At 31.9% G+C, this 27,088-nt stretch overlaps 1 protein-coding gene and 1 non-coding gene across 2 annotated transcripts in view; both read right to left on the reverse strand.

Moving 5' to 3' along the window:
* The window catches only part of LOC124097756 (rho GTPase-activating protein 29-like), a 62,265-nt gene extending 39,726 nt beyond the window's left edge, over nucleotides 1-22,539 (reverse strand). The window contains 4 exon segments of the mRNA XM_058581967.1: nucleotides 2,412-2,469; nucleotides 2,781-2,877; nucleotides 8,106-8,240; nucleotides 22,356-22,539. Of these exon segments, the coding sequence (XP_058437950.1) occupies nucleotides 2,412-2,469; nucleotides 2,781-2,877; nucleotides 8,106-8,240; nucleotides 22,356-22,536 (471 nt within the window). The 5' untranslated portion in view covers nucleotides 22,537-22,539.
* Nucleotides 8,773-8,899, reverse strand: LOC124097757 (small nucleolar RNA SNORA40). Its single transcript, XR_006853356.1, has one exon. It is a non-coding gene; the product is annotated as a small nucleolar RNA SNORA40 (small nucleolar RNA).
* Nucleotides 22,540-27,088: the final 4,549 nt, after the last annotated feature.

Here is a 27,088-nt window from a genome sequence, read left to right on the forward strand (position 1 = left end):
ATTAGGAAGTCAAAGAAGTCATCTAAGTATATTGCTATCTAAACAGAAGATATAGAAGAAGTGATCTAAATAGATTGCTATCTAAATAGAAGATATAGATCTATCCAGCCATCTTTTACCATTTTATTATATGATAAGCATATTCTTGAAAGTTTATTTGGTAGTTTAGCACAGAACTTTCTGTAAAGATGCAAATGTTTTATATATGTAATATCCTATATGGTAGCTATTAACTACCATATAGTATACCATATACCATTGTAGCTACTTACTTGAACATTTTAAAAGTATCTAATAGACTAAGAAGATGTGACTAGGTGGCTACCATTAGCAAGGCTAGAAAGCAACATCTATCAAAATTGTTAAATCTTGAACACATTTGATCTACTTGGTTGGGCAATACAAGGCATATAGGGATTCAATGCAAAAGGGATCAAAAAGACTTAGGTCTAAAGTCCAGCTCTGTTATTTGCTCTATGACATAGGGTTACACATTTAAACTCACCTAAGGTTAGTTTGCCCTTCTGTAAAAAGAGGATAAGAACACTATATTCATAAGGCTGTTTTAAGAATCAAGATGATGTAATGTTATTAGCACAGTAGAGAGAACATAGTAAGCACTATTAAAATGAATTGCAGCTATTATTTTTTATTTTTTAAAAACCTTCATCAAAAAAAGTAATGTTATTATTAGGATTATATCATGAGTTTTTTAATCTTAATCTCTAGGGAAAATTAAAAATTTAAAAAGGAAATACAAGGAATAACATTTTTTAAAAAGGGGAAAAGTATTTTTCTATTAAAGGTCAGTATAGTATGTGTCTAAAGAAGCAGGAATAGGAAATACGATTCATATCTAAAATTTAAATTGGGCACAGCTCTGCTACACATATAAAATGTTTTATTACCTTCTGAAGAATCAGTTACAATTTTAAAAGGCAAAATTGAGGAAAAAAACTGAAAAACAGTAAAATATTTAACAATTTTAAGACTCTTCCTTATTCTCTGTTTATCAATGAGTGATTGTAGAAATAGTCCTAATTTTTTTGCAATATTATAATGCATGTTCCAAATACCTTAAGTAGTCATGTTCATATTTTGTCTCATTTTAAGAAAGATCTTAAGGTTTTCTTTTGGGGGTGTTGGAGGTACCAGCGATTGAACCTGTGGTACTCAACCACTGAGACAGATCCCCAGCTCTTTTAGTTTTTTATTTAATTTTATTTTTTGGTACTGAGGGTTAAACTCAGGGGGGGCACTTAACCACTGAATCCCAGCCCTTTTTTGTATTTTATTTATGTAAGGGTCTCACTGAGTTGCTTAGGGCCTTGCTAAGTTGCTGCGGCTCGCTTGAACTCACAATCCTCCTGCCTCACAAGCCACTGGGATTACAGGCATGTGCCACTGCACCCAGCAGCCCTTTTTATTTTTTATTTTATTTTGATACATATTCTTGCTAAATTACTGAGGCTGGCTTTGAACTTGTGCTCCTCCTGCCTCAGCCTCCTGAATTGCTGGGATTACAGGCATGTGCCACTACACTAGCTTAAGTTTTTATATTATTCTGATATAATACAAGTACCTGGTACATTTGTTGAAATCCTTTTTGGATCTGATCAAATTTTTTTTTTTTTTTTTTTTTTTTTTGGTAACAGGGTTAGTTAAACCCAAGGGTGCTTAACCACTGAGCCACATCTCCAGTCCTTTTTTAAATTTTGAGACAGGGTCTCACTAATGGATCTGATCATCTTAACAGGAATTATCAACACATGTCTCTGAGGGAGTATGTTTAAATATGATTAAGTGAAAAAAAATCAGTAAACTTAAAATATTCCTACTATTATAAATCTTTAAGGCAACATTCTCCATTCATTCCAGACACTTTATTATTCCAAAGAAATTTTTCTTCCAATTAGAAATCATAACCCTAAACCTAGGGATGCTGGTAGGGAGAATTAAGATATACAGGGTTAACAAGTGTTTCCTAGCCAAAAGAAACAAACAAACAAAAAATTGTATAGTATGTGATATTACCACCCTCCTTACTTTTTCCATTTTTCTTTTTTTTTTTTTTCAAGTTTCACCAGTCTCAAGGTCTATGGCAAAGTCAGTAGGGAAAAAAGGTTAAAAATCCCTTCTAATATTTCAGATCTATACCATATGGATTCATTTTATGTTATAAAATATCAGGCATACTCTTTTAATAGTTCAGTCCACTTAAAAAGTATTATCAAATTACTGCTTCAGAAACTCATCATATTATCATATTTTAAATGAATTGGTCTGGTTTTCATGCCATAATGTGGTAATTTATAAACTTCGCTATGAAAGTAATTCTGAGATTAAGATTAGGAAATAAATTACTTAGTTAAAAACATTAAAGGTTTCACTTTCACATAAACTTAGCCTACCTTATTTTCCAGAGAAACAGGCAGTCTGTGTACATGTCCCATAAGGAAGTTTGCAAAGCTATCCAGGGAGGTTAAAAAAAAAAGCATACCATTATGCTTCTTTGTCACAGGCTTTACAATCATGTATTCTAGGACAATCTGTTTTAAGTAAGAACCTGAGAACTTGCAAATGAACTTGCAAGTGAAGGTTGCTTCTAAATAGCTATAAAGACACCTCCAAATACATCAATATAGTAATATGAAATATGGCTTTTTCAAAGTTGTGATAGTATGTTATAATAGTTAATACTTTACTTTCTATTACTTCTACACCCAATGTACTCAAACACACTTCAGCCAAGTACATTTAAATGACAGTCCTCTACTTACATATCCCCAAAGGTAAATGTCAAAGTTTCAACAGAAGAAAATACTTCTTGGAGTAGATTATTTTTGTTGTCTTCATTAACTTCTGTAAAATTCACAGCTATGAGGAAAGGTTGGTTACAATAAATGATGGATAAAATATTTGAAACTAGATTCATACAAAATCATTTAGTACTTTAAAAATTTACCATTACTACATTAAAAGATTCAGAAATTGAAAGGGTTAATATACAAAACCAATAGGATATTCAGTTTTTTATTAAGAAAATCATAAAATATCAGTTTGCATGAAAGTAGTTGGCATTCCAAATTCCCTACTCCATGATTTACATAATTTTACACATATAAAAAGTAACTTAATGTGAAATCAATCTGTCTTGGAGTTGGAGTCCGTTACACCAGACCTCTTCATGAAGAATGTTCTGCACTATTTTCTCTTGCTTACTGTTCTCTGGTGTTTTAAAAAAACTGTTGAAGACATTGTGGCTCATGGAAATCAATAGGAAGCACATATTTACTATGAACCACCAATAACTAAAATTTTATATGCATATATATATATATATATATATATATAAAACCTATAATACAACATATCATATTTTTTAAAAAATCCAGTTCTTTATAGAGAATTTAAATTCATATTTATTCATAGTATTATTGCTCATAATAGGATCTTGGGACCTGAGATCTATGTTAATTGACATATAGCTGTCTTTTGTTTATAATAGAGACTTTTTTATTTTTTAATGCAAATCATGAAACAACTAAAAGGGTTTCTTTTAACTTTTTTTTTAGAGAGAGAGAGAGAGAGAGAGAGAGAGAGAGAGTTTTATTATTTATTTTTTAGTTTTCAGCGGACACAACCATCTTTGTTTGTATGTGGTGCTGAGGATGGAACCCGGGACACACGCATGCCAGGAGTGCGCGCTACCGCATGAGCCACATCCCCAGCCCCTTCTTTTAACTTCTGTACGCACTCTTGATAAAAGCCCAAATACAATTTACTAAGACAAAATCTGATGATGGAATTGGCTTTTTTCCTTGAAGTAAATAAACCATGCTACTCAGGCTGGTAATAAGGAGCAAATGATTCCTTATTACCCACCTTCTCTAGTATACCACCAATAAGGTGCAGGTAGAGAAACCATGTGGAGAAGAAGCCATCCTCTGCTTTACCAATCATTTTAAATATTGAATGAGGAGTCTTAAAAACAAAATCAGCCCCATCACCAAAGATTCAGATTTGAGAAGTCTGTAGTAGCGGGGCTCAGGGGTGCATGTCTATACTCCCAGTGGCTTCAAAGGCTAAGGTCGGAGGATCCTGAGTTCAAAGCCAGACTCAGAAACTGAGTGAAGTCATAAACAATTTAGTGAGACCCTGTCTCTAACTAAAATATGAAAAAGGGCTGGGGATCTGGCTCAGTGGTTAAGTACCTCTGGGTTCAATCCCTGGTACAAAAAAAAAAAAAAAAAAAAAAAGGTCTGGAGTTAATGCACAGATATTTTTCCAAAAGCTCTCCCAAGTGATTCTAATATGCAAACAGAGTTGGAAAGCAAGTACTACTAGATTTGGATGAATTAAACCTTTAGCCTATAAACTCCATGAGATTACAATCAGATTTTACATGTATAAATCTTCGTAGATTGGGGCGGGGGTGGGGTGTCCACACAGTTCATCATATTCTTCTAAATATCCCTAATATCAACAAAAAGAAAAACTAAGAATCATTGCAAATCATTTTTAAAACACTCTTAAGACTTCTGTTCTGACCAAGAAACAGGTTATAATTATGCCTGAAATAACTGAAAAAAAAAACCTATATAAAATTTAAGAAGCAACATTTTTCAACACCCTGTATAATCAGACAATAAAAGACAGTAATCCCTGATAGACAAGAAACACCATGGTAACTTACAACTGCCTGACTTTACTGTCTAATATTACATAGTATGGATTCACAAGCAAAGGAAATTACAGGGGGCAGTGAGGCGGGGATGTCACAGATGGATACAACCTTGTTTAATAATTATGAAGGAGTCAATTTATCAAGAGGACCTAACAATTCTATACATTTATGCATCCAATAAACAGAGCTTCAAAATGCATGAAGCAAAGATAGCCAGAGATTTTAATAGCCTTCCCTGCAACTGACAGAATACACAGATGGAAAATGAGTAAGGGTAGGAACAGCTGAATGATACTGTCAACCACCTTGGCAAAACGGACATTTATAGAGCACTCCACTTAGTGACAGCAAACACAAGTTCTTTTCAAATAAATATTTACCAACACAGTTCATATTATAGACCATAAAACATGTCTCACACTGAGTTTGAAAGTATTCATATCAGACAAAACACGTTCTGCAACTACCTGGAATTAAAACAAGAATAAATAATAGAAGTGTTCTGTGAAATTCCCAAATACTTGAAAATTAAATCTCAAACTTCTAAATAACCCATGTGTCAAAAAAGAAGACAAATTAGAAAGTATTTTGAACCAAATGAGAATGAAAATAAAAGACCAAAATTTGTGAAAGAGGAGGTAGAGGATTATAATGGGAGTAAGCATTATCATGATTATAATGACGTTTTCACAGGAATGTGCATTTGTCAGAATTTAACAATACATGCATGTATTTGCTTGTATATTTATAATATATCTCTGGAAAGATGCACAAGAAAGCAGTAGTAGTTATTGCTTATCTAGGGAAAAATATGGGTAGGCAAAGAGGTTTAGGTAAAAAAAAAATGTCATTGGTGAATACCCTCTTACACAATTTGCATTTAATTGTGTGTATGAACTGCATATTGAAAAAATCAAGTTTGAAGAATAGAAAGAAAACATGAAACTTCTATAATCTTAGGGGTATAATTAAGGCTTATTTTTCTGCTTGCCAATTTATAAATGTAGGGCAAAATTCAGATCATGAAAAACCTAAATGAAACCTCTTTTTCTATTACATATTAAAATTTTCCTAAATAAATTAAAATACAACTACTAAATGCAGCATAAATTCCTGAGTTCTGAAAATGTCCTTTTCTGCTTCAAAAATAGCCTGTATCTCTCTTACCACATTGAAAATATTTTGTCAGACTGAACTTCCTGCTTGGAAACAGAAGGAGATGAAGGAAATACAAATCATTACTATAATGAATGGGGAAAACTAAGAATTTTTCTTCTAAAGTTATGACAAGGTAAATTTCATATTTACAATAACAAGTAAGAGGAATTAAAGATTTCAATTTCTCATGTCTTATGCATAGGAAATGGATGCACTTCATGCATTCAGAACTGAGGAACACAAACATTATATACACAACAGATTCTGAAGGTATTCTGTATTGTGGGGTGGGTTGTTTGTTTTTGTTTGGGCAGTCTGACAAATTCGAAAAATGCATTTGATGGGTAAGAACTCTAAACAAGTCAACTATTTAGGTCACTGTTGTTTATTTAAAATATAATCAGGGGGTTAAGACTGAATGATCTTCATACATCTACAGCTTTTTTATCCTACCATATAAGAGTTTTTCTTAACAGTTCTCTCTGAAATAAGCATAACAAAAATGTACATTTACAGGTTTTTGCAAAGACTGAAGTATGCAAAGCACTTAGATTACTTGGCACAGAACAGACATTTAAAAATGGCTTCCAACTATATCTTGCCTTTTCAGGTTTTGAAAACTAAATTGTCATTAAATCAAAGAATTAAATAAGCTCTGATCTCCATTTTGCAGACCACTGAACATTTTGCATTTACCAATATCAATATATTTTTACGGGGCTTCAACATTAGGAGCAAGGACAGGGAAGAAGGTTTTATTTAAAAACATGTAAACCTACCTCCAAAGAGAACAGTTTTTAAAGTTTTCTAGTCTCACAAATACTTGCTGAAAGAATAAATTTCACAAGTAATCTTCCTCTTTTAAGTTTCACCCAATGCAAAAGTAAAACAGTAACAATCCCAAGTGTAAAGACAGTCACCGTGGGAAATCATATTCAAAAGATTACTTTACCTCAAAGATAAAAAGGATCTCCAAGGCAACTGAGAGACCATTCTCTTCATCTGTTTCTGGATTGTGGACACCAACCACAAGCACTCCTTCCCCATGATGTCCTGACTGCACACAGTAGCCACTGACAATTATTGAACTAGGCCGCTATTTCCAAGCATGGAAATTTACTCTCTCTAGACACAAATTTCCCTAAGTAGAGTTAAATAGCACTTGTAAACAATCTATTTAAAAACAAATCTGGTTACTTAAGCACATTTTTAAAAGCCACATGAGAAACTACCCATTTTTCCCACTTAAAATATCTACTACCTATACATCAATTCCCAAGTCCACACTTTCCATCTCCAGACTTCTCCATAACCCCTAATATGCTCAACTGGTTTTGTCAGTTCACATCTATCTCCTCTAGATGACAATCAACAACCTACCCACTACCACATCCCAGTTTCTGCCTTAGATCAGACCTTCAATTCTTATCTTGCCCATTACTTCTAACAGTCTCCTAATTGACCTAAATACTCCCTCTTCACTCTCAATTCTTATATGTTGCAGCCCAGAATCATTTTAATGATTTTGAGTGATAAGCCATTTCAGTGGAGAGTCCCAATTCTTGACTGCTTTAGCACATATATGCTATGTGAGAGCTCACACTCATACACATATATCGGTTAAACTTATTTTACAATTTTAATTTCATTTCAAATCATAAAATAAGTCTTGTTCTTGTTCTCCACTTGGTTACTTTTACAAACTGGAATCACTACAATTGAACGTTTTCTAAAACCACTCTTCCTCACATAACAAAGACACCTGTACACTAACAAACTACCTCAATATATTATGAACTCATTCATAAAGTTCGAATTTTAAACATCAGTTGTTTGGTTTAAGTTAGAAGTTTTACAGTGTTCACTGACAAGTTAAATTTTCTTTTTTTTTTTAAAGAGAGAGAGAGAGAGAGAGAGAGGGAGAGAGAATTTTTTAATATTTATTTTTTAGTTTTCAGCGGGCACAACATCTTTGTTTGTATGTGGTGCTGAGGATCGAACCCAGGCCGCACACATGCCAGGCGAGCGCGCTACCTCTTGAGCCACATCCCCAGTCCCCTTAAATTTTCATTTTTAAGAGGAAGAAAGCTGTAGGTGTGAGTTAGTGGAAGTATTTAAATATCCAAGTATATATAACTCTTTACTGATACACCTCATACAAATGCCATCAGAAGAGATGGTTATACAGTCACTATGAACTAAAGTGTCTCACTGGATACTTTTTGTACCAAGCAACCCATTTTTAATATATCATCCTTACCTTTCACTTTTGCAGCAAGCATTTCTGCAGCATGTTGGATATCAACAGAATTGAGGTTCTGATGCTTATTAATTACAGATGTTAAAACATCGAGAAGTTCATCCAGACGTATATCAATGACTTCTTTAAAGCAATCTTAAAAAAGGAAAAAAAGTTGTATCCAAAAAAAAGTTCTGGAAGTCTAAGCTACAAAAGATCACATGAAATACATTTCAAGTGAAAGGCATTAGAAAGCATTCCACAATTGTTGCCTACTACACATTTGCTTCTATTTCTACTACTGCAGTTATGTTGCCTTCAGAAAATTCTTGGTCATTTTAATTCATTAATGATTTCAAAGACAATTATGGTCAATTTAGTGCTACTTTTTTCAGTTTTTCTCCGTCTACATATGCTTTCCAGATTTTCCTTGAAATAACCATATAAAGTATTTCCTGTCTTACAGTTTTTACTATCATATAGCTAATATATGTGGTAACAATGTTAAAAGTTCTCAAAAGTTTGATATAATTGCATAAATAGTTTGCTTTAAAATACATGTTCAGTTTCCACATTAGAAGTAATTCTTTTTTTTTTCCTCATGATCTGTTCTTTTTATTAACTTTTTAGTCTTAGGACCAACCTTTTCATTTATCAATATCCCATCATTTTAAGCTATCTTAGGTACAATATACCTGCTTATATTTATCAAAACTCATACTGAACAATGAGTTCTGGGTTGCAAAAGAGGATTTATTTTTGCACTTGTCTACAAGTCTTTGTCCACAAGTTAAATAAAAACATACACAAATGCTACTAGAATTAATTCTTTACATTAAGGAATTATTAGTTATTGGAAGCAGTAACTCTCAGGCTATATGGAAAGACCATCATTTGTCCTGCATATTTTAAAACTGCAATATAAATTATGTATGATCAAATGCATAGATTTTTAATGAATTTTTTTGCTTTTCAGAAAAATTTTATCAGTTGCTAATGATGAAAAATTGGGTGAATCATTTTAAATTTTCCAGATTTCTGCCTACTCTAAAAAATGCAAGATTGTATTATACCAGGCCTACTATCTTCCTCAGCAGCTGGAGTGAAGCAGTGCTGTCCTCTTAGATGTGCACATTTCCCAGGACCCACTAGTCTAATCCTAGCCTCCTGTGCTCATTTATACCATCCCTGTCAGAGGGATGCAGATAAAAGTTTTATAGCCCCCGAAAATTAAGTGATCATATAATTTGTCCAAACCAAAATACTTTAGTGAGTAAAAAGGAGGATGCTCTTCATAATCATGCTAACATAACAGGCATATTGTGGATTATCATCCCAGGCAAACAAGTATGTATTATCAACCTATCTTTAAGCCTCTGAAGTAATCTTCAGAAGTTTGCAAAGATAATCATCTTAAACATAGTAGTATGCTATGATTCTCCTTTCCTTGACCTTACATCGCATTAGCATTTAATGGTTAATATTTATTTAAGTGCTCAGTATATGATAGACACTCTTAAACATGCTTAAAAGATATATTGTCCCATTTAATGTTTATGATCCTATTAGTTATAAAACCCCAAATTCTCCATTGTGCAGATTTATTAAACTGTAGAGCCATAATTTAAAGTCAGCACACCTAATTCCAGAATCCATGCTCTTAATGTTATACTGCCTCCCTACTGAAACAGTTCAGCTTAAAAACCAAAAATATTTTTAAATGTGGTGTTATAATTAAATGTATATTCGTGTTTTGAAGAAATGTTGAAAGATAATCACTAAACAAATTATTCATTTTTCAGAAATGTTAAGACACCAAAATGAAATGCTATCTATAGCATAAAAAATAAAAAATATTCCAACATAATTCATAATATATTCAATTTATTAACAGCACTATTGAGAGTGAAATAAATGTGTTTATAATGTGGAATAAAGGTGCAAGGGGCAGGGGTGCTGGGCAGACAAGATAAAGAGCTGGGTATATCAGGGCAAAGAGAATTCAGAGAGAAGCAACAAAGAGTGGTCCACGTAGTGCTAGAAGCAAGAGAGAAAACAGTGCCTTCCAGGAAAAAATCTGATTCATTCATCTATCAAATTTTATTGACAGAAGAAACAAACTAGGAGATTAAGTGCTGGTTTAATTAACTCTGGAAAGTAGACTAAATGAGTAAGACTAAAGGCAAAGGAAATACTCTTGAGTTCTGTACTCCAATTGGTTTACAACTGACATCATTATAGATGTACACTGGAACTGAACAAGTGAATAAATGGATAACATTGTGGAAGCCAGGCATCTCATTATTAGAGTGGAATTTAGAAATAAAATAAATAGGAGATTATAATAATCCAAGTAGTGATGGATCAAAGTTGGAAACTTCAGTAAGAACTGATATTCGATTTGATATAAATGGTTACATATAGAAATATTTATGGATATGTGTGTATAAACACATGGATCAGCACAGACATATGTATTTCTTTGCTGTCAGCTAAGAGGGTCTAAAAAAATGACACCCCAGTAGCAACAAGTATACCTAGCACACAGGTCTTGGTATCTGAACCATTCTCCAATAAAAGGCATCAGAACTCCTTGGAGAAATGATTAATTGTAGGGCAGGGGCAGAAAATATACAAGCTGAAGTCAAAAGCATCATGTAGTTCCAGAAAGAAGGAAATAAAGAGGGTACAAGGAGGGAAGGGCATGGAGAAGTATCAGGGGAACAAAATATATCAAATTATGCTATGTCCATGTGTGAATATACCACAATGGATCCTGCTTATAATGTACTAATTGACATAATAATAATAATAATAATAAGATTAGTAGAGTCAGCAGATCAGGAGGAGGAGGGGAAGGAAAAGAGAGATGCAGGAGAATAAGAGTGGTCAATGATGTTATATGCATGTATAAATATGGCATAATGAATCCCCACCATTATGTATAGTTATAATGCATCAATAAAAAAATTTTTTTTAAGTTAGAAGGGTATGTTCAAAGGTGTATAAAATTCATCTGAAAATGTTCCCTCTGTCCAAAGCTGGAATAATTGGAGCAATAAATAGTATTGACTTTATATCTATAGTATAAAATAAACATCCATACATTCATATTGACATAAATGACTGAATAAATTAATAAATTGAGAAGAAACAAACCTCTTGTGTAAAAGAATACTAAATGCTTTATGTAGATAACTTTGCCCTCAGAGAGGTATGCATAGTGATTTCTTCCAAAGAGTACCCTATTCGTGGGAGGATAAAAACAGTAGTTTCACTGTGCAAGAGTTGATGAACACCACATAAGACATTTGATCAAGGTTAACAACAATGACAAATCATGTTAGTAGCAAGTGCCCTTGAGATGATGTGATGAAAAAAACACTTTACATCTGTAATATCTCCCCTACTGTTTTACAACCTCAGTCTAATCATGAGAACATCAGAAAATTCTAACCAAAGGGCATGTGATGTAATATCTAGCCAGTATTCCTTGAAACTTTCCTCACCAAAAATGAGGAAAGTCCAAGAAACTTAAGAGCCAAGGAGAACCTAAAGAGACATGACAATTAAATGTACTGTAATAGGATCCTAAAAGACAAAAAAGGACAGTTGGGGAAATCTATAAAATTTTAATAAACTATGAACTTTGCTCAATAATAAGTTAGCATTACTCTTGTTTACTGTCAAATATTGGTTCATTAATTCTTATAAAAATAAGGCAAACTGGGCATAGGCTTGTATGGGAACTCCATACACTTTCTCAATTTTTCTGTATCTAAAACTGTTCTAAAAAACAAAGTCTGCTTTAAAAGTGAAATACAAGCTGGTCAAATATTTTAGGAATTTTATGTACAGCTGGAATTTTCCCCATAAACCTAATTTTTAAAAATCATTCATAATTTTTAATCCTTAGTGTAAATTTGAATATAAAGTTTAATGAATTATATTAATTAAAAAAACAACTATTTGATAATTGTGGGTGTTAAGTTTACTTAGTTAAGCCAATATAGCACAGTGGTTAAAAAGTACAGCCTTTGGAACCAGACTCCCTGACTTCAAATTCTGCCTCCATGGCTGAGAAACTTGGGCAAGTTACTTAATCTCTCTGTGCCTACTTTCCTCACCTATGAAGAGAAGACAGTGAGGGCATGGAGTTGTGGTTCAGCAGTAGAACACTAGCTTTGCAAGTGTGAGGCACTGGGTTCAAACCTAGCACCACATAAAAACAAATAAAGGAATTGAGTCCATACACAACAGAGAGAGAGAGAGAGAGAGAGAGAGAGAGAGAGAGAGAGAGAGAGAGAAGACAAAAAGGGTTACTTCATAGAGTTGTTAGAGTAAATGAGTTAAAACACATAAAGCACTTAGAACAGTGGCTGGAACATAGTAAGCCCTCTATCAACATTTGCAATTCCTATTATCTTAAGCAACAGAAGATATAGGTTACAAAGTTTGGCTCTGAAACAGAATCCAGCACTGAAATAAAAGAAACTTTTGGGAAAATAATACAACTTGATAGTAAAAAAAAAAAAAAAAAAAACATCTGTAAAACACTCAAGACTTTCAATGTTATCCCAGTTTTGCACCAACAAGTCTCTTCTTTATACTAGGAAGCTAGTCTATGATAATATTTCTGGCTGTTTACCAAAACCAAGGTTGAGTGATGATCATCACAGAGAATTGTACTGGATTCTTTCTGAAACCTAATCTATGGTAGTGCTAAATACTCCCCAAAGGCCCATACTGGTTCTCAGCATGGCACTACTGGAAGGTGGTGGAATCTTTAGAAGGAAGGCCTGCATCAGTGGAGATATGTCCTTAAAGGAGACTGTGGGATCCCAGTCCATTCCCTTTCTCCTTTCCTCTCCTCTCTTCTTTTGTTCTGTAGTTCGACTTGTTCTACCATGCACTCCCACAATCATATGCTGCCTCTCCACAGGCCCCAAACCATGGGGGTGTTAAGTTGATAATAGACTATGAATCAAAATAAACTTTTCTTTATAGATTTCATTTAATGACCCAACGCTGATTAATAGTCTTCAAAGAGAAAATAGTCATTTCTAATATTGACAATAAAATCAACAGATATTAATATACTTGAGGAATACTCAAGAATATATTGTTTTATTTTGAAGTCTCACCAAAAGAGATTGATTTTAAATGATTGTCAATAACCACCACCAATACTCAAAATTAGTATAAGATATTAAGTAAGAACTACAAAATACTAATGACGTAAATGTCTAGATAAACCAGGGTAATAAATTCTAGCCTTCTCAGAGTCAAGGAAATCAAATATATAGACATTAATATATGTTATATATTTTGAAATTATTAAATATTTTTAAATTTTCTCAGATTTAATGTCCAGTATAGTGGCTAATATGTAATAGATACAAAATACACAAATTAAAACTCTTTGGGACTCTCAGTAATTTTTTTAACAAGTGTTATGAGAATCGCTGCTATAAGTTTTCTTAAAAATAATTGCAAAACACTCTAATAACTGTCAGCAAAAAATACTTACTCCCCCTTTTCCTACAAGAAGTCTTCATAAAAAGATATTAAATTTGTTCCAAAACAATTTACTAAAAAACCGTTACTTAGTTTTTTTTAGAAAAATGTTACAGAAAGACTAATAAATTGCATCATAAAATAAATAATTCCAATTCCTATGATTAAAAATATTTCTGAAGCCTATATAAATCAACCACAATGAACAGGTCAACTAAATAAAATGTTAATCACAGATTCATAAACTTTCCTATAAATTTGGGCAGAAGGGTCAATAACTAGAATATCAGTATATTCTGGTAATACTTTACCTGGGACTTCATAAATTAGCAAGCCCTCAACTATCTGTGCCATAAAAAGTAAAAAAATAATTTTTTTTTAAATACAAAGATTCTGTTTTTACCAAATATTCTTTTCCCCATAGAATTAAGTTCTCTTCAATGAAGCAAAATGCCTCTAAATTAAAACTATAACTTAAAAAAAGTTTCAAGGAGTTTAAAAAGCTTGTTCACCAGCACTAAATATTCCCTACCCTGCCCCCATAAAATAAAATAAAACAGTCACACAACTGAGTAAAGCAAGAGGCAGTAACTGTTCTTTCCCAATACTGAATAAAGTGACTGCTTAGAAGACAAAAGACTTAAAAATAACTGCACTAAAAATAACTGACTGACTAATAAATAACTGACTTAAAAATAACTAAGAAATCCTTGATCTACTAGTGCCTTGAAATGACAATATACAAAACTCTTGGCTTCTCTGATCTTAGTCATCATCAGTAAGAGAGAATTGGTAAGAATATTTGTTTTACCTTATGTTGTGAACATCAAATAAATTAATAGAAATGAATTGCTTATAGTCTTAATATACAAATAATGATTATTATTAGTAAATCTGTAAGCCATCCAAACTAAGTATCTTTGAAAACGAATATGCCTCAGGTATATTCAGTAACAAACATATTTATATGCAAATCTCAATGTTTTAGTTAATGAAAAAGATACATTAAAGTTCCAATTTCATTTTATATGTGAAATCTAAATAAATTACTTGGAAATAAAATAGTCATTAAGCATATATTTTATAAAAATACTTCTATATCTGTCAATTTATAGTATTTAATTTTGTTCTATAATTAAGACAGGGTAATTTTTAAAGTCATAGTGGCCACACTGTAAATGTAATAAAGCTTAATTAATACTACAAAGGTATTAAAGATATTAATATAATAAAATTCAAACAAAGTCTTAACACTAATTATCGAGAACAATAAAAAAGTATCCCAATGTTTATCTACTGCCCCTGTAAGATGCTAACCTGACTTTTAATTATTGTTTTGCCTATTTGAGCCATTTATTTTCTGCTTCATTCAGCTTATCAAGTGGAAACAGATTGGCCAACTCTGTTGTCTGGTTCTCATGTATTAACACAATACCACATCGTTTATATTGCAAACATTTCGTGGAAATATTTAAGTAAATAAAATTTAAAAATATGTTTTCCTTTATTAAAAAAATACTGACAATACTTTTAAAATCAGTCTTGTTAATTCTGCTTAATCTAACTGAGGAGAGGAATGAAAAGACCAAGGAGGAAAAAAGCATCAGAACTCATCACTAGGAAACTCCTATTTTTTTTTGCTATAATAATTTTTGAATTTATAGGAAATGAAACCTGAGGAATAGCAGCTTTATCCAGTTACCTAGGGACTGTAAAAACAACAACTGGTGACACTTTAAAACACTTGCTCTAAACTCATTTATTACCACAAAAATCCAGTGATATACGTAACTGTTATCTCCTTTTAACAATGGTAGAAACCCAGGCACAAAGGTTAGAGCTAACTAGCAAGTAGGGAAATGAGGATTCCAACCTCAGGTTTTCTGACTCTAAAGTTTATATTCCTAGTATAATACATTGCCACATGGTTAAAGAAGTTAAAGCTTAATGACATATCCCACAATATTTGATTTAACTTCCACAACTATGCCAGTTGTTACTATATATATTATTAAATTATGAAAACCATTCCAGGCAAGCACAGAAGAGGACTACAATCCCCAAGAACTGGTAGAGGTGTACTAAATGAGCTACCCATATTTCATACTTCATTCCTCAAAGATTCATTTCACTTCTTTTTGTCTCTAAGTCATAACCTATTAACATTCACATTCATTTCTCCTAAGCGATGCCTGTTAGAAATCACTTCTAAAGAGGATGACTTCTAGAAGACAGCACAACACATGAGGCTAGCAACTTAAGTTTTCGAAATTCCCACAAAATTTGTGGCACACTATGAGGCTAAATTAAGATTATCAGTGAGGTAAAATTAACACTGAAATTTTCCTGGGAAAAGAATTTACCTAACTTACTGTATATTCACCCTGGGGGTAATGGGGACGGACTTAGTTAATCTCAAGACAAGTAATTGAAAGTACAAATTTATGCAGAATCTTTCACAACAGAACATTTAATGGCATTAAGCTTTTCATTTCACTCCTACTATTTAATAAAATTTGCCTTAGAAAGTTAACATACTTCTTTCCACTAAAGTTCTATAAAATCTAGGATCTAGAATTTATCAGAAGCTATCACTTATAAGATCAGTTATGGTTTTACAAAATAAGCTTCTTAAAATTATAAAGCACTTTTAAAAATCCAGGAACTTAACTAGTTTATCTGAAACTGATGATGAATTTTTATCTCTTTCTTGCCTATTTACAAGACAAACCAAAAAACAATAAGGCACCATAATTAAAACAGTAAACTTTCACTAAAATCCATTTTACAATAGCATTACATAATCAAAACAAAAAAAACCTATAAGAAATATTAGACTGGTGTTTCTCCTTCTAATATTTTATAATGGCACTTAACACTTCCAAGCACCGAGTAGTAAAAAAAGAGAAAAAAAAAGGAAAAAAGAAATGAGCTATTCTGCACTATTCCTTCAAGCCTAATTTAAAAAGACTTACATCTTTAAAATACACAGATTTTGAACTTCCTTAATTTATACTTTACCTGGAAATGGGAAGATATGTCACAAAGGCATACTTTTAAACTACTGAATAAGCTAGAAGAACATTTATAAATCTATTATTTGAAATTCAGAAGACATTTTTTCCTCAGGGAACAACCATAACCCTGAACTAGTATTTACACTGCACATACATTAATCTACAGTATTACAATTAAAAACAAAGTATATATGCATAAGTGAATACCTCTAGTGATTTAATAATAAGATGTAATTTTATCCCTGTAATTATTCATAATGTACCTTAATGACACTGGATGAGATATAAAACTTCAAATTCTATATCTGCTACATGTTTAAGACTTCAGGGCAATCTCACCCTGCACCTAAGCAGTAGAAAGAGAATCACCAAACTACTTATCCTATTGAAATAAGAATGGAGTGATTTCATAAGTCTTCAAATCTCTCATAGATAGCTATTGTGAAAATTTATCATCACAAAAGTCATGAGAACATTCTAGAGCCTGGGGAGGAGAGGGGATACCCTATGATATGTATTTTATAATTTGAAAATAAGTATTTGGCTGTGTTTTTCAGCTTCAAACTGAAAAGTATTCAAAATGATATATAATCTCCAACTTGAGTCAAATTCTGATTCACAAAATCATAAGACTGACAGAACCTTGTCCAAGTAGCTCATTCTTAAGAAATGATTATATGACTTAAGACATATTCCAAAGCAGTAGCAGAACTAGGTCTAGAACCTGGATGATACGATTCTCTGGGAAAGTTTTTTTCTGCCATCCTTTACTGCCACTAAATCACTACATAACCTAGCTAGAAAATTACCTGATGGTTCAAATCAAGAAGGGAATAAAACTGACACACTCCAGGAACAACTCAAAAAAAGGGAATTTTAAATGGACTTCTGTTTCTATTGGAAAAAAAACTTAAACATTTGCTTATTGTTATCAAACAACTTTTCTAGGTTTTAAAAAATGCTATAGAAATAAAACGAATATTTACAGTACAAGAACTCATCTCAGTATTCTCAATAATTATGAAGACCAAATGTCTCCATCAACACTATCCAACAGAAATTTTGGAAATAATGGAAATTTTCTGTATCTTTACTCTCTAATATGGTAACCACTAGAAACATGTACTACTTAGCATGTAAAAGGTGGCAACTGCAACTGAGGAGTGAAGTTTTTACTTAAAACAGTCATGTATATCTAATGGCTACCATATCGGATGGACAGTGCAAATTTAGACAATCCCCAGAGAGTACAGAATTGGCTAGTGAAAAATGAAAACACAGCAGTGCTTTTATAGAGTGCCTGCCATGCAAGGCAAGTGCAATAGGCTAGAAAGAATATACCATTCTGTATTAATGACTTCTGGGGCTCCAAATAAGGTCATTATTTATCAGCAATAAAAAGCTGACAAAGATCATATAATCTTAGTTATACATACACCTTATTGGTAAAATGTGGCTAAAAGTACTTGCCTTTATAGGTACTAAATGAATAAATTTCTTTGCAAATGCAGGTATTCTGTAAAATGGAAAACACCATGTACAAATGTAGAGCTTGAGTATCCCCAAAATGTTTGGAACCAGAAATATTTTAGATTTTGGAATTTTTCAGGTTTTAGAATACTTGCATAGACTTCACCAGTTCAGCATTACTAATCTGAAAATCCAAATGCTCTAAAATTGGAAACATTTTTTTTCTATTGCCATGGTACTCAAAAACAGCTTTGCATTTTAGAATTTGGGGTCTGGAATGATAATTTTTACAACTCATTTGGGTAAATGAAAATATGACCATATACCAATCACAAAGCTACTTATCTAAGTCTATCCTCAACAGTAGGATTAAACACCTGAGGCAAAGTCAAGTGAATTTGAGTATTACTGCCTCATTACAACTAAAGTATACATTAAAAAGGGGTATTCTGATTAGACCAAAAGGCGATTTGTCTATCCACATTTTTTATTCTGAAAGGTTAACTTTTCAGTTTTTTTAATAGCTAACAAATGTGAATTAAAAGGTAATAAACAATGCCAGAATTTTGAAGGCAGAAGACAAAGTACTGGCAGCATCTCTGGCAAAATACTGACAAGGTTGCTTCACACCAAGAGAACAGTGAAACAGCTCTTTGCTGTCTGGCCACTGTTTATTGCTGTAATGGTAACTACAGAAGTCAAGGAATAGTTCTCATTACACATGGTCCACATCTATAGAAATGTATGTAATTAATACTACCTCAAAGAGTTACAGCATTTTAAACATTTTAACTGTTTGCCTGAAGATTATATTTTATAATAACTCTATTAAGTAAATAAGAAATAATCTGATACTCTAAGAAGCTGAAAATCATGCTCAAACTTAAACACAAGCATATTATTATATAGCAATCTCCTGATCTTTTACAATGGGGTTCATTTATGTTTGTATATACTTCCTCATTTAAGGAAAACAAAAACAAAAAGGTTCTAGCCCAATTAATTAAACAGTAATTTTCAGATTTGGACAACAATTTTCCAAAGACAGAGAAAACAAATTCTTACAAAATTCAAAACTCATTCTGACGTGGTATACATGTATCTTTTAAAACCTGATTGATAAACCAAGCATTAAAATCAATCTCATTAGTATGAGAATTGGTTATATAAAAAAATTGTTTTCCATGGTTTTTAAAAATTAATTTATAAGCTTTTTAATTACTGATGACACATATGTTATTTAAGAACTGGAATGCTTATTATTAAAAGGATAATGTCCATACAAATTTTTAAACTTAAATTACAGGGAATAAATTTTTTCCCCTGTATATCCTTTTATCTGAAGGGTGGTCTCCTTCTGTATCTTGTTACCATTTTTCTCTTTACTCGCTGAGGATCAGCTTCTTATCCTCAGTTCTTTCCTATTCTCTGAACTGTCTACTCAAAAATTAAAACTAAAAATTTTTTTGCCAATAAGGAGTGGTTCAACTTGTTTTAAATTACCACCATTTAAAATCTGTGAAACAAGGGATACCTATGTAAGATGAGGATGTTAAAAGGTATAAAACTCCTAAGGAAAAAAACAACAAACAGAAATTCTAACTAAAAATCCTATTTATATTATTAAAAATGTACTTCCATTAATATATTAAGTAGCATCATGTTTTACCCTAAATTGAGGTAAATTATTTGTCATTGAATACATTATTTTAAATTTCACCTTAAAAATTAACCCAGTAATAAAATGTACATCAAAGAGAACAAAATTTACTATAGGCAAACTTAAAAATAAGTTTTAAATGATTAAGCCAGTTAAGAAGAAATCTTTATTACAAAACTATACTCCTTTGAATAAATGGCAGATGTATCATCATACTAAGGAATTTGTTACCAATATAACACTTAATATATTTAGGATATTTTCCATAACAAGTTATCTTATTTTTATAATAAAGCTTGTGATTTTTTAAACTTTTTTTTAAATTGTAGTTGGACACAACTCCATACATACAATAAAATACCCTTATTTTATTTATTTATTTATTTATTTATTTATTTTTATATGGTGCATAGGATCAAACCCAGGCATTCTACCACTGAGCCAAAACTCCAGCCCCCATAACAAGTTATCTTTACCACAATTTTTTTTAGTTGTAGATGAACATGATACCTTTATTTAATTTATTTATTTTTATGTGGTGCTGAGGATCCAACCAAGTGCTTCACACATGCAAGGAGAGGATTCTACCACTAAGCCACAACCCCAGCCCTCTTTACCACAATTTAATCATACATTTTAGACTTCAAAATCAACCTGTTGAAATTAACAAGAGTGTGAGCAACCTCTTTCTGATAATATTTACAGTCTGGAGCCAGATGTGGTGGCATGCCTGTAATACCCAAGAAGCCCAAGCACCAGGATCTCAAGTTCAAAGCCAGCCTTAGCAACTTAGCAAGGCCCTAAGCAACTTAGTAAGATGCTCTCTCAAAATGAGTAACAAAAGAAAAAAGGGTGGGGGGACTGGGAATGTGGTTCAGTGGTTAAGTGCCTCAGATTCAATCTCTGGAACCCCTCCCAAAAAAACATTTTACACATATGTGAGTGTGTATATGTATGTATGTATGTATGTGTGTGTATATACATATATATACATATATGTATATATATACATATATATACATATATGTATATATACATATATGTATATATATACATATATACATATATTTATACACACACATCACACATAAGTGTGTGTGTGTGTGTATATATATATATATATATATACACACGTTATATAAATTATATACATATTTTTTAATGTACTCTCAAAAGAGTAATGTATGATTGCTGCTGTAAGGAAAATTCAAACACTAAAATTTTGAGGCTTTGGGACTGGGGAGGTTGTTCAGTAGTAGAGTACTCACTCACCTTGCATGCATGATACCCTGGGTTCAAGCCTCAAGGCCAGAAAAAAATAATCATTTTTTCTTTTTTGGAGGCTTCAATTCTAGTTTACTTATTTCAGGAATTGCAACTTAAACATTATAATTAGGTTAGAAATAAACTCTGAAATTTAGTATAAGCATGAAATGTGGTTTTAGATTCTGGTTTTCAAAATGCATACCAGAAAATAACCAAAGAGATAGAGAGAAATAAAGATATATATATATATATATATATATATATATATATATATATATATATATATACACAAACATTAAGAATATATATATATATATATATATATATACATTAAGTATATATATATATATATATATATATATATATATATATATGATTTGTTGAAATCTCACAAATTTCTATGAAGGCCCATGAAGTCTCATATAAATACAATGAAAGTGAAGAGTAATCTTTACTTCATAAAACTTACATTATGAACATGAAAATGAACTGCTACTTATCATAAAAGTTCAGGAGCTCTCTCTTAACTATGTATTATCACTGATATCAAATTGGGACATTAAAGAAACACTAAAAGACTTAGGTACTACGATTAAGTCAGGGAACACATAACTCTTTAGTTCAGGATAACCAAATCCTATTACCTACTTCTAACTAGACAAATTCTGTGATTAGTCCTTAATTTAAGAAGAGGTTACAAATCAGCAAAACAGAATTAAGTTTGAATACTGGGGAATAAAATTCATTCAAGTACAGTCAGTTTAAATTCGACAACGATATGGAAAGCTGAATTAAGGTCAAAGCATCGACAATCTACATTGTAAACATTAGTTTGCTTATTAAAGACCAATCAATGTGCTCTATTGCCTTTAACAAGAAGGTTTAGATTCCAATGGTCTCAAATTATCCTGAACCAAACTGAGAGGAACCAAAGACTTCTTTTTCTTTTTTGGTACTCTTGTTTCCCCAGCCTTACCAATTTTTTATTTTATAGTGCACTATTATTTATTTTTTAATTTTTATTTTGCTTTTATTCATTTTCCCCCATTATTCTCATTGGTGCATTACAGTTGTACATTATGGTGGGCTTTGTTTTTACATATTCATACATACACACAATATAACAATATAGTTTGGTCAATATCATGCCCCAACTGCACAATTACTTAACTATAAAATGGTTTACACTGTAAACATCAAACACATAGGTAAAAAACTAACCATAAAATAACTGAAACAGAACAATTTTATCATTGTATACACACTTATCTGTAGAGAGGCTAGCATTTAAAATTTTACAACCTATCCAGTAAGTATGCTAAGAGAAAACAGTGAACAAACCAGAAAGAACAGCGTCCTTGAAAGATTGTAACATGTGGGTGACCTCCCTGATATCATTCAACACCTCCTTGATGTAGTCCTTCCTTGATGCTAAGTTGGAACTTATGGACTTATCAGCAGAAAGTTGGCCTGATGCTGAAAGAGACTTTTTCTTTGCCTTCTTCTTTCTGTGAGCAATCATCCTCTTATTTAAAAGTCAGAAAAACTGAAATCCTTAATGGGGCAAGAAACAAAAACAAAAAAGAATGAAACACAAATACTACATGAGCTAGGGAAACATATCAGGTTTTCACAAACTGCCCATAGTCTACCTTAGTATTCTATTTTTAATTTTTAAAAACAAATGAATAAAACACTGTACTATGAATTGTGGATTCTTAAAAGTGTCTGTAATCCTGACAATGTCCAATATGCAAACTATCATTCTTTTCATTTCACAAGTGAGGAACCTGGGTTTAGAGGTTTAAAAATATGTCTATGCTCTCTACTGCTAAATGATGAACTTCGAGTTCAATCTAGATCTGCCTTAACTTTCTCTTAATTCCTAAGGTATAGAACATTTTTTAATTGTAAAAGTTGTTTAAAATCCTCCTCCATCATTTACTATATGACCTCAGAAGCTGTTAATCATCTCTTCACTTTAGTATGCTTATTTATAAAATCAGAAAAACATCCTGACAACACCTACCTGAGGAGCATATTTTACAGAATTAAATGAGACAGTAGTATAGAAGTATACATTGAGCACATGAAAGTAGTTGAATTACAGTTATTTTCTCTAGTGAGATACACACACACACACACACACACACACACTCTGACATTCTGGGTTATTAAGTTTCATAAAGAACATTTTTGTTGAAAACAAATTCTAAGGATGCCCCTTAATCTGATGTATCCTGACTAAACAAATAAATGTCATATTATCAGAGTAATACTTCTGGTAATTTAAGGATGTTAAAGACAATGTTTTGGAATTAAAAACAAGTTAGATTTGAATCCTGGCTTTAATATTTTCTAAATGTGTGACTTACACTATTTACTCTCATGTTTGCATGGAGATTAAAAGGGATCACGAAATTTAGAAACTTTTATGTTAAAATGTCTATTCCTGGCCCACTGGGACTCAAAGAGAATCTTAGTTTCTTTTTCATCCTTATTTTAACTTTCCAGAATTAAAAGACCCAATTTTTGAAAATTTCTTAAAATAAAAAAGGAAACAACTTAAGGAATTAGCACAAGCATGATCATTAAAAGATTTTTCAAATATTTTGGCTTAAGTATTTGGATACTTTCAAAATGTAAAATGACAAAGGACTCCTATGAATTAACAGTAGAAAGTTTTATGCAATATTTTAATCATTGTAAGATACATTACTGTATCATGTACTATTACACCATGACCAATTCCACAGATTTGGTTTATCCCTGTGATTACAGTTCTCTAGTCTGTCCACTTCTATTTCTGCCTCTCCCACACTAGTGAATTGTCATTTCTTGCCTGAGCTACTGCACTAATTTCCTAATGATCATTCCACAACCATTCTTGTCCCATTATAAATGTAGTAAGTAAACTTTTCAAACATAAAAGATACCAAACAAAAAGATACAAAGCCAAACAAACATATTACAAGAAAACTGAGCCCAAATTCCTCAATACAGTATTAGCAAATTAAACCCAACAATACCATGGCCAAGAAGGCTTTGTCTCAGGATGCAAACTTAGTTTAACATTTACTAGAGAAAAACTATGTGACCATTTCAAAATGGTGTCATTTCTCTGCTTAAACCCTTCCAAAGGAAAAATGTCATGCTCTGTGAGACTGAGAGACATGGCTTTTGCCTGCCTCTGCAGTACCATCACACTCCTGGGCTCTAAACATTCCTGCCACATACACCTCCTTTTCATTCTTCTAACAGTATTTGTTTACTTTAACCCACAGTATGAAACAGTTTTACATCATGACTATTAATATATATATATATATATATATATATATATATATATATATATATATGTATGTAATGTTGGTGTGTGGTATGTGTAAGAATCTTTCGTAAAACAGATTCTAGCTAAGGATCCATAAGATGTACTCAGAATTTTTTCATTCTATTCAATTTCATTTTTATAAATGCTGATTTCAAGTTACTAAATTGGCTTCATACATGCAATAGGGTCATGACACTATAGCTTGAAAAACACCTATTGTTCAACTGGGGGTCCAGTCTACATGCAGATCAACTTGCCTGCAATATTCCTTCTTCTTCAATCACTGACTCTAATCTCACTCCAAGATCACTTCCTCAGAGAAACACTCCTGCACTACTCCCATGGTCCCATAACCACCATTACCAAACTAGAACAGAACCCCTAGCAATGCTCTAGAGCATCCTACACTGTTCATCGCTCCACAGTCCAAATAGATAATTCAATCTTACCATTTAGACTAGAATCTTAAAGAAATTAAGACCTTGTCTTGGTTGTTAATTATTTGTTCTCTTGCTCACAGCACAGTGCTTTACAAAGAAAGAATGAACTACTCAAAACTATTTGCAGAATGAATCATGACTTTGCAGAAACAGTGAACATAAATTAATATAGTTAGAACTGACTTTTACAGAAACAAAAATAACTCTGGATTTTTGCAATGTTTCAAAGAGAAAATTTTTTAAAAATCTATCTCTAAAATGTTATCTTTTTTTAAAAAAAGTAAATGAAGCCGAGTGAAGGCAAAATTACAAAAAAAACCTGAAATAAAAGTTGTATTTCTATTATGTTCTTTGTAAATATGGTAACCCAATACTTTTTAAAATATTTTTTAGTTATACATGGACACAATATCTTTATTTTGTTTGTTTATTTTTATGTGGTGCTGAGGATCAAACCCAGTGCCTCACATGTGCCAGGCAAGTGCTCTGCCACTGAGCCATAACCCCAGCACCCCACCCCCAATACTTTTTAATAGCTTTTAAAGTTCCTTTATTCAATATTCTTTTGTTAATTCCAAATTATTTAAAAATAGATTTTCTACACTTAAACTAGTTTCAAGCCTATCTAATGTTAATCCTTAAATATGTAATTTCTAAAATGAACCTCGGATCATGTTTTAGCACTCTTATTACACCTAATTTTTGCCATCAACAGAAATAAACAATTCAACAAAAAATTAAAGTGCCTTATTTGGGCAGCTCTTGTGTAAATCACTAACTGAAGAGCGATTAACCTAACAAATCTTATCACTTTTGCAGTTTACTTAATCAAAGTCATTGTTTACCTCTGGCAGCTTTTAAATTTAGTAAAATTAGGCAACTTTTTCACTGTTATTGGTAAAGATGTTACAAAAGTTAAAGACATAAGACAAGTTTGAAATAAAACACTTCACCTATAACCCACTTGAATCAAAGTGTGAAATATGATATATCAAGAACTATGTAATGTTTTGAACAACCAACAATAAAAAATTAAAAAAAAAAAAAAACTTCACCTATCTGAATAAAAAGAATAGACCTGAAGTAACTGTGTCAAATTAGTAACCCAGAGGGCTGGGTATGTGGCTCAAGCGTGCTCCCCTGGCATGCATGCGGCCCGGGTTCGATCCTCAGCACCACATACAAACAAAGATATTGTGTCCGCCAAAAACTGAAAAATAAATATTAAAAATTAAAAAAATAGTAACACAACGTTGTAAAAAAAAAACTTGACAATTTTTAAACAAGACAGCAAAATCTATTCTCTTTCTCTCTCTCTCTCTCTCTCTTACACACACACACACACACACACATAGTACTAAAACAGATTGTATTATACCTCTAATCAATATTATTATTAATGTTTTAATTTTATTATTCTACTTCTTTTCATGTTTAAAACTGAAAAAGATACCAAAGCCAGACAAAGACATTACAAGAAAACTGAGCCCAAATTCCTCAATACAGTATTAGCAAATTAAACCCAACAACACCATGGCCAAGAACGCTTTGTCCCAGGATGCAAACTTAGTTTAACATTCACTAGAGAAAAACTATCTGACCATTTCAAAAGACACAGAAAAAATATCTAACAGGATTCCATGCCCTTTCATGATAAAGTCAGCAAGTCAGAACAGAAGGGAAATTCTTCTACCTCACAAAAGGCATTTATAAATTTTTTTTAAAAAACTAAGACCTATTCATCATAATGGTGACAGATAATGCTTTCCTTTAGGAATCTGGATCAATATTGTTACCAAAGGGCTTAGCCAGTATAGTAGATTGAAAATAAAATGCATTCAGAATGAAAGGGGAGAAAGCATTTTAATGAGATCACATTCTGTGTTCCTAAAAATGTCTTGAGGAACTCATAAATAAGCTACTACATCCAATAAATGAATATAGCAAGGTCACAGAATACAAGTCAATACACTACAATATATTAACAACAAATAATTGAACTACAAAATTTTAAAAACCATTTATAATACCATCAAAAAAACCAAGATATTCTTAGAGATAAGTTGAACAAAGCATGTGTAAGATCCTAAATTAAAAGTTATAAAACACTACTGCAAGAAATGAAAGAACTGAATAAACTGACAGGCATGCCACATTAATAGAATTGCAAAACTCAATACTCTAAAATATTTTTTCTCTCAAAATGATATACAGTTTCAGGCAATTCCAAGATCCCTCCCGGGTTTTATGCAGAAATTAACAATCTGATTCTAAAATTTATATGAAAATGTTAAAGATATGGA

Source organism: Marmota monax, unplaced genomic scaffold (genome assembly GCF_021218885.2).
Source record: "Marmota monax isolate L192 unplaced genomic scaffold, Marmota_monax_Labrador192_F-V1.1 WCK01_AAM20220418_F8-fsc00884, whole genome shotgun sequence".
NCBI lineage: Eukaryota > Metazoa > Chordata > Mammalia > Rodentia > Sciuridae > Marmota > Marmota monax.